The 18,331-nt window shown below is 46.6% G+C and overlaps 1 protein-coding gene across 1 annotated transcript in view; it reads left to right on the forward strand.

Annotated features, from left to right (window-relative positions):
* CLIC6 (CLIC family member 6) overlaps nt 1–18,278 on the forward strand; it is a 52,052-nt gene extending 33,774 nt beyond the window's left edge. The window contains exons 3-7 of the mRNA XM_017883872.1: nt 6,882–6,991; nt 7,554–7,679; nt 8,314–8,420; nt 8,978–9,159; nt 16,154–18,278. Coding sequence (XP_017739361.1) covers nt 6,882–6,991; nt 7,554–7,679; nt 8,314–8,420; nt 8,978–9,159; nt 16,154–16,315 — 687 coding nt within the window. The 3' untranslated portion in view covers nt 16,316–18,278. The remainder of the gene's footprint in view (nt 1–6,881; nt 6,992–7,553; nt 7,680–8,313; nt 8,421–8,977; nt 9,160–16,153) is intronic.
* Nucleotides 18,279–18,331: the final 53 nt, after the last annotated feature.

Here is an 18,331-nt window from a genome sequence, read left to right on the forward strand (position 1 = left end):
CTGCTTTTATTAAAAGGAAAACCTTAGTGAGGACTTCCTTACCTCACTATCTGCCTAAATAATTTCTTTGGAACTCCTGTATCCTCATAACCCTTCTTCACGTGCCTCTGCATTCCCAAGGCGTTGAACTTCAAGTTGTGATGGGGAGCGGCTGTGTTCTCCTCCCATTCCATGGAATTCCCTCTCTTCGAGGGGGTGGTAGAAAAAAGTCAGTCACCCACTGCTCAGGCTTTCGTCACCCCGAAAGTCAGAAAACACCTTAGCCTTTTAACCACTACAGATGACTGTGGTGTGAGCCTTTTCACCGCTACAGAGGACAGTGGTGTCATTTCTGGAAAAGGAAGCGGTTCTCTGGGAGCTTGCCACCTCTGCCACGGGTCAAGGTATCCTCAGCCGTCCAGGTGTGCCCTTCTCTAGACCTTTTACAAGAGGTTTTTCTGGCTCCCAGACACGAATGCCTGGCCAGGGATTTTTGCCTTTTTGTCTGCTGGCTGAAGATCTGTTTGCTTTGCAATTTAGAAAGGGACTTAAGTTCCTAATTTTCACTTAGAGTAGGTATAGGATGTGTTACTTTAGAAGAAAAAAATCAGTGGTTCTTTAAGGACTGCACAATTTGGCATAAAAATCTCACTAATTGAAGCTTGTTAAAAGGTACCCTGCACTCCATAATTGTCTGCTCTGGTGTGTTCAAGTTTGGGAGAGTAATGATGATGATGTTGATGATGATAATGACAATAATAGCTGCTTTTATTGGGTGCCCAGGTATTCCAGTGTATCACACACAGATCTTGCACGATGTAGGTGCATGTATCCCTATTTTTTTTAAAAAAGGGAGAAACTGAGGCTCAGGGAGAACAAATGAATCGCCTGAAGCCACACAATTAGTAAGTGGGGGGCCGAGGTTCACACGGCTCTCCCTGGCTCCAACACCAACACCCACTCCCATCCACCATGTTGCCTTGGAGAAACCTGATGTTGCCTGAAAAGGGAAATTTCAACTCATCAGGCAAATGGAGAGTCTCATTTTTTTTTTTTAGTTTACAGAGCTATTCAAAATCAAGAGGTCTCAGTTCAATTTAAATATTGCATTTTAAGTGATAACCATCAGACTGGGAGCTGGGCACAGAAGGCAGCCTGGTGGACTTGCTGTGGGTGACTCAGGCCCTCTCACTTTCTCTCCCACCTCCTCTTCTCCTCCTCCCATAGATATGACTCTCAGTGGGTGATCTCTTAGTAGTGAGAATTTGTGAACTTCGGGAAGGGAAAAAGTTCATGGGCTTTGGCCCAGCAAAGAATGAGCAGGGAGGAGCTGTGAGGCACTTTCTACGGGGGACCTGGCCCCAGGCGCATGGGAGCCACTGAATTCAGGCCCCTGTCATTTTGTGAGCATTTCCTGTGCACTAGGAACACCCTGATGACCGAAGATGAGGGGCTGCTGACTCCAGACACCCCCAGAGAAAGGGGCAGAGAGACCCCAGCTCCCCCACCTATTTCCTCATGAAAGCAATAGAAGACCCAATAGGGCTGAACCCTGCCCGTGTCCCAAGACCGTCTGCAGGGGATGGGACAATCTCTGGGTCCTGTCTTGATCCAAATGTCAGGCCTCCATGCAGGGGCGTGGGGGTGCAGGCTGGGGGCGTGGCGAGCAGCCAGGGCTCCCGCATGTCCCTTTCACAAGCACCCACCATTCCACATGCCAGATGCCAATGGTAATATCCCTCAGGCTCTCCTGGGTTGAGTTTACAACTCACACATTCCACGAGGGGTGTTCATCAATCCTGTACGTCAACCCCCAAGCGTCAGTTGTACATGCAGTGAAGTTTCCTGTGCTTCAGGGACTGACACCCAGCCTCCATGGGCAGGACAGGCGCAGGGGAGGTGGGGAGGGCTGGCTGTGTGGCTTGAAGGCCAAGATCTTGCTGCTTGGCCACGAAGTGCATGTTTGACTGCCAGTGCTCAAAGCGTGTGAGGCCACTAGGCACCCACCAAAGGACCGGGAAGGGATTCAGGGAAGAGTGTGGGTGGGACTGGGAGGAGGGAGTCACCTCCCATCTGATCTGCCTTAACTCTTTCTTTCTGGCTTTTCGTAAGTTTGGTTCAGCTGCCAACAGAAAGAGCCCTGGCTGGGTCTTCTGGCCCCTTTGTTCCCCTCTGAGGACGACTCTCTGGCCTCCCACACCTCACTCTGTCTCTGACTCTGGCCTCCTCTGGTCACCTACTGTTTCTATTCAGCCTGAAGTCCCCCTGGCATGCTGGAACGGAGCGGCCCATTATCACTCACTCACTCTCCACATCCTGCGATGGATCCAAATCAGCTGCTTGCTCCCAGATCCCTCCACTAGACGCCACATCTTTCTCCCAGTTTTCTGCAGGGACCAGCATCCTTCCTTGCACACAGGATGCATGTCCTGCCTCCTTGGTTGAAAACCAGTTATCAGAAAATAACCGATTAAAATATTACTGCTTTGTGGCCTCTTTGTTGATCTTCTCTCCACTGCTTCCAAATTGTTTTTCATTATATTTGGGCAGAGTACAGAAAAGTGCTTACTTGATGGAACGTGTTTACCATGTAAACTCACACAGAATTTTATAGAAAGATGGTAGAATCAAGAAGGTGAGAGGAGGTGGCCTGCTCTGGTGAGAAGGAGAGTGTGGGGTGCTGAGGAGCAGCCAAGAATGTCTTGGGGAGTCATCACCCCGTCAGGTCTATGCCAGGATACCAGTCGTTTGGTCCTTGGAAGGCAGCGGCGGGGCAAGGATTTTCTAGTGGAAGGTGGCTGTGTGGGTGGTGCCCTGTACATGTAACTCCAGACCCCTGGAGAGGCCATTTGCCTGAACAAAAAGAGGGAATTAAGAAAAAGGTCTTTTATCTAAATTTGGGTGGAGTAAGTATGAAAGGAGCCAGCAGGGGAGTCTGTAATTTAGAGAGGGCGTGTGGTGAGGAGGAACTGGTGACCTTGTGGTGCCATTTGGACCCGCATAACTCAGGCCTTGGTGGGGAGCCCTGGGACAGGGAGGTTCGCAAGGCCAGGATCCAGCAGCGTCCCCAGGTTCTCAGATGCTGAGGCTGGTATCCCAGGCCAACAGAATTTCTCAGAATGTGGCATCAGAGGCATTGGAGCCACTGTTTCTTTCTTTTGAGAATTACCTTTTGAGAATTACCTTTGTTGAGGAACTCAACAAAGTTGAATTTGAAAGGCAAACATGCAATTCTGGGTTATCCAAGCACCTAAGTCTTTGCTGGAAACAAAAAACACTCTACGTTCTCAATCTGCTTAATTTGATTTGATCAGAAATGTATATGTACAAAAATTTCCTTCGTAAGCTGAGAATCCTGCTGAGAAATTTTAGCCCAGAGTGCACTTAGCCTGAGAGAATTATCAGCGCTGGGGGAAAAGAAAACGGTGTGTGATAAAATGTCCCAATTATGGTGACAGTGTCAGTTATTCCCTCGGAATATATGTCGTTATCCCATCATCTTGTCTGGTTAATGAATATGACCAAGGCCATCCTCTCCCATTATTGCTCAATAATGGGCAATGGAGATGGCGTATCTTCGCCTTTATTTTTGCTGGCACATCCAGGCACTGAAGCACATTAAAGTAATAAAATTAGGCAGCAAGGCATCCCAGTCACTCCCACCATGTTCCCGTAACCCCCTCATTTACAACAGACTGAGACAGAAAGGAATTTTTTAGAGCAATTTGCGATGAGGCAACACTGGATATGTAAATTCTGTTTTATTGGCAGTCACCGCTGCTGGCTAATTCTAAAATGCCTAACAGCCTTCGGCTCACTAGCCATGTTGGGTCAGGAAAATTCAGTTTTAAGGCCCCAAAGGGGGAAATGTGTAATTGCAACTTTCTTCCATGTCTTAAGCTGTGGCTGAACAGATATTGTCCCATCCTCTTTCTAGCCAGATGTTCCGTCCCAGTGGCAGATCCGAGAAGGGGCCTGTTAAGAAGTTTAACTTTTTACTGAGTTGGATGACGAAGGCGGTTTTTATTTTTTGAAAAATTTATTGCTCCTACCGGCTTTATTCCCCCCTAAAGAAGTAGCTGCCAGGGTTCAGGAAATAGCAAGAATAACAATTTCAAGGGAAATCACTGACTTGAGTTTGAGACCAGAGACCGAGCAGGCGGAGAGACCTGTGCGATATAATTATCCTGCAGATGCCACGGTGAAAAGAGGCCACTGCAGGACGGGCCCATTCCGAGGCAGAGCTTTGTCGAGGGACGCTTGAACAAGATGCCCTTCACTAGAACGGGACACAGACCCTCAGGAGAGACTTGCCACATACACAGTGAGTTATAAGAGGATCCCAAAGGTTAGAGAGATGGGAGAAAAAACTCACACAGTTGCCCTACTTTGCAGAACTTATTTTAGACTTTGCTGTGCTTCGTGTAACTACTATAAAAATAAGAGGTTTACAAGCTACAGAGCAAGTCGGGACTGGCCAAAACACGTGTCCTTGCACTTTCGTCTCCCTGCTCCGCCTTTGCTTGGCTTGACTGTGCTCAAACCTGCACTAGTTAAGAAAGTTCCACGATTTAAGAGGGTTCCCAGGTCATCAGCCACTGGGAGTTTTCTCTAATTCAGCTCTGCACTTCCCCTTGCTCCAGAACAGGGAGTGAGGAGGAGATGGGGGTGGCCTTCAAAATGGCCATAGGGTGGTGGGACCCCAAGGTGGGGAACAGCCTCAGGTGGACGAGCGGGTGCATTTCAGGGCCCATCTGCAGGGAGTCGTTGTGACCACTTGGATGTATGTGTCATAACTGTCCACCTTCCACCCTTCAGGCTCCCAGCAACTTCAAGACCGCTGGGGAGATTCTCAGACCCTCCCCTCTAACAGGCAGAGAGGAAATGAATGCTGCCTTGGGGAGGGGAGAGTTGGAGGGGATGTGACGCACAGACCCAGAGCTTAGGGATTCTGAATTCCGTAATCTGGGTTTATTGGTGCCCCTTCATATGCAGTAAGGTCGTCTATTAACTGTGTTTATGGAGCTGTATTTATCACCTGGAAAGCCCTGCAAGTCTTCTTATCAATGGATCCTCTAATTGGGGGTTCACATCAAATTGTCTTACACATTGACAATACTGCTGGTGGCACCAGCCTTATCTCTTGCCCAAGATTGGACTAAGGTTGAACTCACAGCATGGTTTCTGACCACCAGCATTATGTCACTTTGGAGGAACGTGTTAAAAATTCACATTCCTGGGCCCCATGCAGCAGGACCCACTGAATCGAACTCTGTATATCTTTTAAATTAGCATGTTAACATTCTTTTCTTTTGTATTTAGGTAAAACTTATTGCGTTAAGCTGTTTGCGCATTGCTATAAAGATACCTGAGACTGGGTAATTTATAAAGAAAAGAGATTCAGCTGGCTCAAATGCTGCAGGCTTTATAGGAAGCCTGGTCCTGGCATCTGCTCAGCTTCTGGGGATGGCCTCACAAGGCTCACAATCCTGGAGGAAGGCAAAGGGGGAGGAGACACGTCACATGGCCGGAGCAGGAGCAAAAGGGAGGGGGAAGTGCCACATGCTTTCAAACAGCTCAGTCTTGCAAGAACTCACTCACTATCGAAACAGCAACAGGAAGGGGATGGTGCTAAGCCGTTCATGAGAAATCCACCCCCCTGACTCAGTCACCTCCTGCCAGGCCCTACCTCCATTACTGGGGATTACAATTCAACATGAGATTGGGGTTGGCACAAATATACAAACCATATCACTTACATATAGTAAAGTACCCAAATCTTAGGACTTTAATCACTCAAATACACCTGCATAGCCACCATGCAGATCAAGACATAGAACAACATTGCCACCACCCAGAAGGCTTTTTCCTTCTGTCTTTCCGAGACAATAGTATCTTCCAGGGACATCTGCTGTTCTGACTTCTACCATCATAGACAAGTTTGACCTTTACCTACCCTGAATCATGCAGGACGCTTTTGAGTCTGGGGTCTTTCTCTCAACATTATGTGTGTGAGATGCACTGTTGCTTGTATAATAGCTAATTCTTTTCCGTTGTGGTGTAGTATCTCAAGGCACAGATATACTAAACTGATACATGTATTCTACTCTTGATAGCTTCTGAGTTGTTTCCAGGTTTTAGCTATTATACCATAGCTGCTAAGAATATTTGATCCTTGGAGAGGATGGAGAGAGAGAGGGAGGGAAAGGGCGTGTCTTTCTTTTTCACCTTTGGTGATGAAGGGAGTTCCTACTGCTGCTCCTCAGCTCAGAGGCCCAGTGTGGCAGGAAGTGGTGAGGTGGTGGGGAAGGAAGAAAGAAAATGCACAGTGCAGTGTATACGTGTGCATGTGCGTGTGTGTGTGCGCGCGCATGTGTGTGTGTGCGTGTGTGTGGTGTGTGTGCATCTGTGTGTGCGTGTGTGTGCGTGCTTGTGTGTGTGCACTTTTGTGCATGTGTGCATGCGTGTGCATGTGTGTGCATGGGCGTGTGCGCGTGTGCGCACGTGTGTGTGTGTGGTGTGTGTGTGCGTGTGTGGTGTGTGTGCGTGCATGTGCGTCCATGTGTGTGCATGTGTGTGCGTGCACGTGCGTGAATGTACGTGTGTGTACATGTGTGTGCGTGCTTGTGTGTGTGTGTGCACTTGTGTGCATGTGTGCATGCGTGTGTGCATGCGTGTGTTTGGGGGGGTGTGTGCGAGCGTGTGTGTGTGTGGTGTCCTCTCCCCCATCCCCTATATCCACCGCCAACTCCACGTTGAGGCTGGTAAATGGCCTCGGGAGGATATTCACAGTGTCATGATCATTCATATCAACCTGCAATGATTTTGCATGTGCACGTTGTGGTGTCGGCATGTATAATTGTGAGCCTGGCTCAGATGGAACTCTCCTTCTCCACTTGTAGGCTGGTTATGATGGTGAGAGTATCGGAAATTGCCCATTTTCTCAGCGTCTCTTCATGATTCTCTGGCTGAAAGGCGTTATATTTAACGTGACCACAGTGGACCTGAAAAGGTAAGACAAGGTGTCTGCCTTACTGAAATAACTGTACCTAGTTCCCTACACACACACACACACACACACACACACACACACACTCTGAGACCTGAGGCCCACGGTGCTGCATGGGCACGTCCATCCTCAGTTGGAGTCTGAACTGAAGCCCACGTTTGGGCCAAGCAGAGTCACGACAGGGTCGGCTGGGCTGGAGTCAGGAAGGAGTAGGAGTTGGGGGTGCCGTGAAGAACCTGCTCCCCCAGTTGCTGGTCAGCTGTGACTCTCCCAATCCTGTCTGAGCACCATTCCTGACTGGTAACAGTGGGGAGAGTTAACTTTTTCACCTCCGTTTGTTGATGTGCCCCTTTGTGCTCCGTATTCACAAAGGGGCACATCAACAAGCCCATCATTTGTTAATGAATGCCTTTACTTTCATGCCAGCAAGAAATTTTGTAAACCCACCCTCTACTTTGCAGTTCTTAAGAGTTGCTTCTCTTAAACTGGGGAGGACACGGCTAAGCCCTGGAAATGTCCAGATTCTCGCAGCGGCCCATAAACACTGCTGTTTCCTCCCACCTAGGAAACCTGCAGACCTGCAGAACCTGGCTCCCGGAACAAACCCTCCTTTTATGACTTTTGATGGTGAAGTCAAGACGGATGTGAATAAGATCGAGGAGTTTCTAGAGGAGAAATTAGCTCCCCCGAGGTAGGCCTCAGAAAACTGGTGTTTGTAACTTGATTGTCACTTTCCCCCACTAGTAATCAATTCTAAAGCTCTGGGCAGTGTGTGTGTGTGGTTTTCTGCAGCCCACAGAGCTCACTTCCTTCATCATACCCCTGGTGTAACCAGATTACAGTTCGGGGGCCTGGGCTTCATTGCACTGCACCTGCAGCTTGGCAATCAGGGTTTGATGGCAGGAAGTGGGAGAACATGGGTCCAGGGTGGGTGGTTGGCTGTATCCTAGACACCCTGCTGGAAGCTATGGGGTATGTATTAGGAAGAAGTATCATGGATTGTTGGACCTCAGGGGAGCTATTTCTAGTCCATCCCCTTCATTTTACTAGGGAGGGACCTGAGACCAGCAAGGTCAGGTGGGTTCTTGTGTCCCAGGACTGGCCACTGCCAAGAATCAACAACAACCACAATCCACACCTCTCCATCCAGTGCCATTCTCCTAGATGGTGTGACTTCCCAACTTTCAAGAGGAAAAGGGTCAGGAAAACATTGAAGGAAAGCTTTTCATTTGTATACCCAGAGAAAGCTGTTTTTCTCCATTGTACAGTATTATCTTAACTAGAACATCGCTTGTCTGTGATCCTCCAATCTTGAACTTTTCAAGGTATCCCAAGCTGGGGACCCAGCATCCCGAGTCTAATTCGGCCGGAAACGACGTGTTCGCCAAATTCTCAGCGTTTATAAAAAACACAAAGAAGGATGCAAACGAGAGTGAGTACCTCCCATCCTCCTGTTTTCTGTTTCAACACAGACTCGAGCCTTAGCACAGCGGCTCCTGCGCTCCTGGGGCATTCTCATCTATGTCCCGGTGGGTAGAGAAGTGAGTCTGCAGGTACAGGAAAAGCTCCTCCAACTTTGAATCTGCACGTGGGCTTCAAGAGATGGAATGCTTCTTTTGAGGCTGGGAACCCAGAAAACAACATTTTCAGGGAAAATAGTCACCACCCAGGTGTTCCGGCCACACCATGGGAATCGTGTTCAATGATGTTTCTGCCAGTCCACGCCTCCCCACAGGCTTTCCATAAATAGTTTTGAATACATAAATGACTTCTAGAAGTAGCATTATTGTGTAGACAGCAGCAGTGTGATTTTCCAGGGAGGAGTGAGCCCTTTATTCAGATATTCTGCATCCACCTCCTGCCTTCCCAGCACCCGTTGCTGGTTGGCCACGTCTCAGCGAGGAAGGGAAGCAGACTCCATCATAGCTGGTGAAAAGTGACACACACTTGCAAGACCTCTCTTTGTGATTTCTTGCCTTCCTGTTTTAGTTTATGAAAAGAACCTGCTGAAGGCCCTGAGGAAACTGGATAATTACTTAAATAGCCCTCTGCCTGATGAAATAGATGCCTACAGCACGGAGGATGCCGCTGTTTCTGGAAGGAAGTTTCTGGATGGGGATGAACTGACGCTGGCTGACTGCAACCTCTTACCCAAGCTCCATATTATTAAGGTTCGTCTTCTCTCCTGACACATGTGCTGAGTACACGAACTGGGCTTTGTTTTATTTTGTTTTTATTTGTGTTTGGGCCAGACATTTAAACAGTCTGAAATGTGGACACTTGGATTAAAAACGCTAGTTCTGTTAGGGACAGCCGAACCCCAGCTTTCGTACACACAGAAGATGAGCTTCGGGTGTTCTTGGGAAGTGCCTGGGAACGCGGCCCCACCTTCTGCTTCTCTCTCAGCCTGACTCATGCAGCCTAAAGAGAGGTTATGTGAAAGCAGCCTGAGGAATTTCATAGATTATACCTGGCATTAGCAATTGAGAATTAGAGATGAGGCGGTGTGGAATCTGGGGCTGTTAAAATGTGAACTCAGTCAACTGTTGGTGACTGTAGGGCTCTACATGGCCCTTTCTAGGCATGACAGGAGTGTCCTGTTAGCTCTTAACAGTGATCCTTGGCCAGGTGCAGTGGCCTGTAATCCCAATGATTTGGGAGGCTCAGGTGGGAGGATCGCTAGAGGCCAGGAGTTCAAGACCAGCCTGGGTAACATAGCGAGACCCCATTTATACAAAAAATAATTTTAAAAAAATTAGCCGAGCATGGTGGCGTGTACCTGTAGTCCCAGCTACACGGGAGGCTGAGGCTGGAGGATCACTTGAGCCCAGGAACTTGAGGCTGCAGTGAGTTAAGGAGGTGGCATTGCACTCTGGCCTGGGTGACAGAGTGAGACACCATCTCTAAAAACAATTAGGTTATTAATTACTTATTTATTTAAAAAAAAAACATGGGCCCTCAACAACCAGGGAGCACCTGGCAGCTTTTGGCTGAGTCTCTGCCATATTTGGTGCCCTGCCTTCGCATATAGTAGCTGAACATGATTTAAGAGCCATGAGTCATGTATTACTAGGGCTTAAAGACCTCCCAGACCAGTGGTTCTCCAACGGCAGTAGGCATACAAACTGTCTGGGGAGCTTTTTAGAAATGTGAGTCCCCAGGCCGGGCGTGGCAGCTCACGCCTGTAATCCCAGCACTTTGGGAGGCCAAGGCGGGCAGATCACGAGGTCAGGAGATCGAGACCATCTTGGCTAACACGGTGAAACCCCGTCTCTACTAAAAATACAAAAAATTAGCCGGGTGTGGTGGTGGGCGCCTGTCCTCCCAGCTACCTGGGGGGCTGAGGCAGGAGAATTGCTGGAACCTGGGAGACAGATGTTGTGGTGAGCTGAGATCGTGCCACTGAACTCCAGCCTGGGCGACAGAGCAAGACTCCATCTCAAAACACACACACACACACACACACGAAATGTAAGTCCCCGATCCACTGCTTCCAAGAGTGACCCCTGGAGCTCCAAGCAGATATCCCCACACTCAGACTCCCTAGCTGTTGGTGTTTTACAGCAAAGCAGCCCTCCCAGCCGCTCTATCACTTAAAGAAGTCGAATGTGATTGTTATGATGAGATTGCTATGTCCTTGGCCCGTAGCAGCTCCAGATATCTCAGGAAGAAGCCCATGCCTGGCTCTGGGGCATTTTAATGATTAAAATCCTGCCAGGGCCAGAGCCAGGTGGTTAGTATAAGGGTAGGGGAGATGGGAGAAACACTGGGAAAAATAAGTCATGGACTGCGTGTTCTAATAACCCATTTAGTTAGCATTTAGAAATTATAACTTAGCAGCCAGGCGCAGTGGCTCATGCGTGTAATCCCAGCACTTTAGGAGGCCAAGATGGGCAGGTGACTTGAGGCCAGGAGTTTGAGACCAGTCTGGCCAACATGACGAAACCTCATCTCTACAAAACATTAAAAAATTAGCCAGGTGTGGTGGTGTGCACCTGTAGTCCCATGCATTCGGGAGGCTGAGGCACGAGAATCACTTGACCCCAGGAGGCAGAGGTTGCAGTGAGCACTCACTCCAGTCTGGGCAACAGAGCAAGATTCTGTCAAAAAATATATAAATAGATAAATAAGTTACAGGTTAGCTTCATACAGTCTATGGTGCTGAGGCTCCTGTGGGCACCCAGCCACCTCTGGTGACTCTGCTTCATTCTTTTGCCTTTGTCTTCCTGCATTTCTTCTTTCTATCCTCTTCTCTCAGTCCTGGCTCTGTTGCTCCCTTTTTCTCCCTTCCTTTTTGTGCTTGAGGTTGCTGAGTTGAAATGCAGGTCTTCAGGAGGTTGCTGATCTCTTGGGCAGATGTCTTTTCAATAGCTTTGCCAGTCCAAGGACATCCAAAATTTAATGAAAGCATCTCCACCCCTCAAAACCTGCTAAATTTGGGAGCCGCCTTCAACAGGATATTTACGTAGTTGTGTTTTGACTGAGTCCCTTTTGGTCAATGCTTTTTAGTCCCTACTGTGACCAGCATAGCATTGCAGAAATACATGAAAGTTGAGGAAGAGGGGGAGAAATATCCCAGCCACAGAGCATTCGTGGCCCCTTGTGTAGCTCCACGAGAAAAGATGATTTTAAATTTCAGTAGAAAGGGTAAGCTTTACAGTGAGATTGCAGTTCACGGCTCCACTATAAGACCCAGCAGCAAAATCCACAAAGCCATTTAGCACTCAACACCCAATAGCTTAATGATCTTCCAGGATGGAGTACTTCTGCAAGGAAATGAGAATCAATCTAAGGGAATTATGGTAAAAGGCGAGAGTGTGAAGGGATTTATAATTTATTCCCCTGCCAGAAACCCAGCAGAAACAATATAAAAATAGGGTATTAGCATCATCTTTTTTTTTTTTTTTTTTTTTTTTTGAGACGGAGTCTCGCTCTGTCGCCCAGGCTGGAGTGCAGTGGCCGGATCTCAGCTCACTGCAAGCTCCGCCTCCCGGGTCCACGCCATTCTCCTGCCTCAGCCTCCCGAGTAGCTGGGACTACAGGCGCCCGCCATCTCGCCCGGCTAATTTTTTGTATTTTTTAAGTGGAGACGGGGTTTCACTGTGTTAGCCAGGATGGTCTCGACCTCCTGACCTTGTGATCCGCCTGCCTCGGCCTCCCAAAGTGCTGCGATTACAGGCTTGAGCCACCGCGCCCGGCCAGCATCATCTTTTGTAAAACTACAAAGGGATGACAGATCACCGACTTAAAGAGTGGGAAGCTTCTTTCAGTGGGAGGAGCCACAGAACCATTACATGTTTCTCCATATCATTAGCAAAGTTCAGATTTCTCAAAAGGTAAAGGACGCAGTCCTGAAATGCCCAACTCAAACTTCCTTGCTTGAGGACTAGAGCATGAGGTGGGCCAGGAGGGTGGCAGGGACCTTCCCGGTAGAGAACGTTGTTGAGCTGAGAGCTCTAGGGAGGCAGAATTGAAGGAGGAACCATACAGAGGCACCATCTTTCTAGGCTGTGACCCAGCCCCCAATCCAGAGGAACAGTCTGGAGGGGAAGTAAAGTGGGAGAAAAGGAGGGAAGTGTCATTTTGCATTGTGACTGCTGAGCAGAGAAAATAAATCAAGTCAAGAGAGAGATTACGAATTGCCTAAGCTTTGTTTTTAGCCACAGTGACCTTCTGCCTAATCTGTGAGCCTCAGAGTGGAGGATGCCCTAACCCTAACCCTAACCCTAAACCTAACCCTAACCCTAACCCTAACCCCAACTCTAATGTGTCTCTCTGGGGGCAGAGCAGTGGTTGGTGAGAAGGTGCTTGGGAGCAAATATTCCAATGGGCTGGCCACCTGCCCTGTCTCACTCCCTTTGCCCTCCCCACTGCTTTTAAACAAATGATAGGTCCAGTAGATCTGCCTCATTCAAAGATGGTCAATACCAGAGAGAATGCCAGTGAGACCTTGGTGTAGACAGAATTGATTGAAAAGGAGGGGGTTGGGGGGAGGAACGATAAAGACAAGAAACAAAAACAGAAAAAAGGCAAATGGGAAATACATATATGATCAAGAACTGCTCCTCCAGCACATCAAAGAACATTTCATACAGAAACTTTTCCACAGCCTCAAAGAAATGAGAGAGAATATGGGCTTTTTGAGAAAAAACTCGAAGACAAGACACAAGATGTTGAAAAATACACTATCACAAAGGGAATGGCAATCAGGCTGGCAGAGCTCAAGAAGAAAAGTAAAGACAAATAAAAGAACTGCAGAAATAAAAGTCCCATTAGAAGTAGTAAGACATGGACAAAGACATGGCTGAAATTCATTTCCTCTGACATTCGCACACATCTTGTAGAGTTGGTTGTGGTATGTGGTATGTGTTTGTAGCCTTGCTGTCAGTGATTTGGAAGACAAGCCTGAGAAAATCATCTGAAATAAAATGGGGAAGAAGAAAAAAGGTGATTAGAGAGATCCCAGGTATACATAACCAGGAACAAGAGAACAGAAAAGGAAAAGGAAAAAAAAAAGGGAGTGTTCAAGGGGGAAATGACTTTGCTCTAAAGGATGACCTGAATCTTTAGTTTAAATGACATGCCATGTTAAACATAACCCAGAAAGGTCAACACACTGAGACATACTTGATACATTACTGAGCTTTGGGAATAAAAAATAACCCTTTTTGGCACCTAAACAACAATAATACTGTAATAACAATAACAGCAATAATAATAAAAAGAATGAAATCGAGTAAAGCCACCGAAATAGGGAAGAAATTCAGACTGGCCCCAGATGTCTTCATGAACCCATTACAAATCAGAAAATTGTGGTTTACCATCTACAGAGAATTAAGGAAAAGGATGTGTGAGGTAAGAATTTTATGTCTAGGCAATTACTGTTTTTACCTAGACCTCTGGTCTCTTTTTTAAAAAGCATAAACTTGCTCTATGATGAAATAATAAAATCATAATCAAAGTAAGAATCCAGAAACAGAGAAAGTATGTGAAATGAAAGAACAGGCACTAAACAGAGAACCCCTTTAAATCTGAAACTAGTTCTAAGACCAAACAGCAGTGGGAATTATAGGGACAGAATAGAGTCAGAATATAATAAACTATGTTGTTACCACCATTGGAAAGAGGATAAGGGAGAAGAAATGGAAAGAATCATAGATACATAAACACCCTCATCTGTCATCACCACGTGTTAACAGGCAGCATCTAAAATGAAGGCCGGGTGCAGTGGCTCATACCTGTAATCCCAGCACTTTGGGAGGCTGAGCCGGGTGGATCACTTGAGGCCAGGAGTTCAAGACCAGCTTGGACAAAGTAGTGAAACCCTGTCTCTACTAAAAAGACAAAAATTAGCTGGCTATGGTGGTGCATGCCTGCAATCCCAGCTACTTGGGAGGCTGAGGCAGGAGAATCGCTTGAATCTGGGAGGTGGAGGTTGCAGTGAGCTGAGATCCTCCACTGTACTCCAGCCTGGGTGACAGAGCAAGACTGTCTCAAAAACACAGAAAACAAAACAAACTTGATAAATCAAGAAATACAGAATTCCTATATATTTAAAGTTATATAGGAAACCACTGGAGAGTTAACATGACCATAAACCTTTTAAATGACCAGAAAGGGGGACACACACATACGTACAGAAGAAAGACAGAAAACCAAGTTCAGTGACACATTCAGAGGCATGGCCTTAAACAATGTACACAGGAAAGTTAAAACAAAAATATGGGCAAAGAAAAACTAGGTGCATACAAACAGAAGAAAAGCAGACTTCTTAACATGAGTATCAAGAAGCTGGCATTCAAGGAAGAGGTGTCAAACAACTTAGGAGGCTCTTTGAAAATTATATGGTCCTTCTTTGCTGTCACATTGCATCAATGACTGCCGTCCTCCAAAGTCTGCGCAGTAAGTCCCAAAGATCTTCTCGTTAATCCCACACCTGCATCATGCAGACATCCGGGGAACCAGTGGGATGGGAGTCAGCGAAGCCGAACTGGCCTTTGTGGCTCTGGGTGTCTACTTCGAGTTGAATTGTGCCCTCCTCCCAATTCCTGTGTTGATATCCTAACCCCCAGTAGCTCAGAATGTGACCTTATTTAAAAATAGGGTCTTTGCAGATGTAGTTAGTTAAAATAAAGTCATACTGAAGTGAGATGGACCTAATCCAGGATGGCCAGTATCCTTGCAAACCGGGGAAATTTGGAAACACAGACACAGGGAGAAGGCCACGTGAAGATGGAGTTAGGCTTGCACAGCCAAGGCACTGCCAGAAGTGGAGAGAGATCCTTCCCGAATGCCTTCAGAGGATGCATGGCCCTGCTGATACCCTGATCTTGGACTTCTGGCCCTCAGAACTAGGAGTCAGTAAACTTCTGTTGTTCTAAGCCTCCCAGCATGTGTTACTTTATTATGGCAACCCTAGCAAACTGGCACAGTCTCCAGTGTCCTGCACGTCTTTCTGACTAATTCCCCAGCTGTACCCCTCTTGCTAGAGGAAGCGTCTCATGCCGCTGTGTTTCTCGTGATGCTGTCTCTCGACTGCTTTTTCCTTACACCCACCGTCCCCATGAGGGTAGGGATTTGCATCTGCTTTGTTCATGAATCTACCCTCCGCACAGGTGGGCCCTGCAATCAGACGATGCTGTTAGTGGCAACATGATGGCATTCAGGAGCAATAAAATGCACAGATGTTTGGGACTGCAGGAAGTGAGGTTCATCAAGTAGGAAGAAGAGAGGGCACCATTTAAATGGCAGATCCAACATGCGTCTTTATTCACAAAGCACCTAATAACACAGTAGCACAACATATGGAAAGAAAATAACAGGCAAGGAAAAAAACATTGAGAGCCTGTTTTTCTTCTCTAAACAAGGAGAAATCCACCAGAGTCCAGAGCATACTCGTGCCAGCGGATCCCAAGGCCCGTCTGTGACAAACTGGTGGGGACTATGTGCAGCCACTGTAGTGAGTCCAGGACCTTTAGAGCCCTCCCCACACCCAAGATGGCCCTATGCAAGTCAAAATGCCGTGGTGGGTAGCCCGGATGACTATAGGATGACATGGGGAGCTGGGAAAGAATGTATTACATGCCTTAAAAGAATGGACTGTCTGACTTGGGAGCCTGCCTTAGTAAGTTTCCCCTTTACTGATGATTTTCTCTTCATTTTCAGATTGTGGCCAAGAAGTACAGAGATTTTGAATTTCCTTCTGAAATGACTGGCATCTGGAGATACTTGAATAATGCTTATGCTAGAGATGAGTTCACAAATACGTGTCCAGCTGATCAAGAGATTGAACACGCATATTCAGATGTTGCAAAAAGAATGAAATGAAGCTGGGCTGTTTTCTGTCTTATTTTTCAGTTGAGTGAGCGAGGATACGAAAGAGTGTGTTCTATGCATTTCCCCCAAATAAGTCCTTCACAAAATGACACCTGTAGTGGGATCCACTCAACCCCAAATGATACACGGCCTTGTAATTTGTCACTCACTCGTGTATCTGAATATACCAGTATCTGTTGTTAGACACACCAATTGTTCAGTTTATGTTAATTTATACCTGTGACATTCACTGACATTGGAATCTATGATAATTAGGGCATGTATTTTTCATTTTAAATTTGAAAACAAATTAGGTTTGGGTTCAGTTCCTTCAATTTTAAAAAAACTTGTCTGTCTCTGAAAGTTTTAAAATCATTGAGAGCCTGTTTTCTTCTCTAAAACATTAGCTACATTTTCTTCAAAATGAAAATACTGCTTTGTAATTACAAACTGAGACACACCTGTCTTGATATTTTAAAGCAATGTCAGAGGGTGTAAAGAAGGACATTTTAAAAATCACCTACAGTTTTACTCCACTTAATTACTGAAAACTTACTGGAGAACATCTTCCAAATCTTCAGTATCTTGCTCTCTCTCTCTCTCTCTCTCCCTCTCTCACAAACACACACACACACACACAATTTCATTCATATATGGTATTGCATTATTTTATTTTAAAGCACTGGTGAGGGGACCTCTTGGTAATACCTGGATGATCATACACGGAGGACTTACACCATACAAAAAGATTGGGCACTGCAGTACCAGAGAAGATGCTGGAGGTTAGATTTTAGGGAGTGGGGAATTGTGGAGCCCACAGATGCACACGCAAGGACCAGCAGGAACCAGAAGCCCTGGGTCACCCCCACTCTGCCTCATTTCTGCTTCCAGGATGCCACTGCCTCCGCTTCTAGGAAAGGCAAGGAGGAGGGTGCTTATCGGTGCCTCTGGTTCCAGCTTCCTGTCCTTGCTCCCTCCCCTCTCTTGGAGACTGTGCCTTCAGCAGGACTCTTAATATCTGCTGCAACTTGGAGAAGCTCCCTGCCCTGAAACGTGAACCAAGCACACTTTGGTTCCTTCTCCTGGCGGCTCTCTCTGAGACCCAAGGCTGCAGTCCCTCAGTGCTGGTGGTATCGTGTGGGGCTAGCATGGTCACCGATGTTTTTCTGCCCTTCATTGTCTCATCTAGACATCAAGCAGGGAAAATCCAGGGAGATTAAATTCATGGTGACAAGTCCTGGGCAGTTCTGGTAAATGGTCCGGTTAGGGAGGAAGTAGAAACTATTGACTCAAAAGAGTTTCTGGCTGATTTGTGGCTTTGCCTCCACCATCCCTAACCAACCTCTCATCACAGCTTTGTGTGTGGGCCGAGTGCTGGCCTTAACCCCAGGCGTGGAAGAGAAAATGTGAGGTTGTTTAGATACTCATCAGGACCTCACAAGAGCTGAGCCTTATCGGCCAGAATGTGTTCCTCGGACATTCGCACACATCTTACAGAAAACCCTCCTTGTAGAGTTGGTTGTGGTATGTGTTTGATGCTATAAAGCTCATTTTTAATGTGCACACCTGCTCGAGGGGCAATTCATTTGAAGGAGAGTAAGATGCATTAACAGAAACTATCCTGGGATTAAGTGAAAAATGTCTAGCAAAAGAAACAAAGTCTTTAACAGTGGTCTCTTTCTCTCCCCGCTTATGACTGCTGCAGTTTTACCCCAGCGGTCGGCCATCTTTGTCAACCATACGTTTTTTGGAGGTTGTGTCTAGCATGTGTCACCCTTGTCTACGTTGTTTCACATCTGGTTAGGGGGCAAATTTTAAAATGTAGTTTTGTAATGTTACATTTAAGCATGATGAATTATTAGACTACCAGATGTTACTAGTGCTAACTTTGTATTCTTAGACATTAAAATGATTGACATAAACTCTTTGTGCCTTGAAAATGAAACAAATTATAAAAATGTTTAAATGGAACCAATTTCTTTAATTTTTTTTTTTTTTTTTTTTTTTTTTTTTTTTCCTTTTCTCCTT

The sequence above is a fragment of the Rhinopithecus bieti genome, unplaced genomic scaffold, assembly GCF_001698545.2.
Source record: "Rhinopithecus bieti isolate Rb0 unplaced genomic scaffold, ASM169854v2 scaffold_13207, whole genome shotgun sequence".
Taxonomy (NCBI): domain Eukaryota; kingdom Metazoa; phylum Chordata; class Mammalia; order Primates; family Cercopithecidae; genus Rhinopithecus; species Rhinopithecus bieti.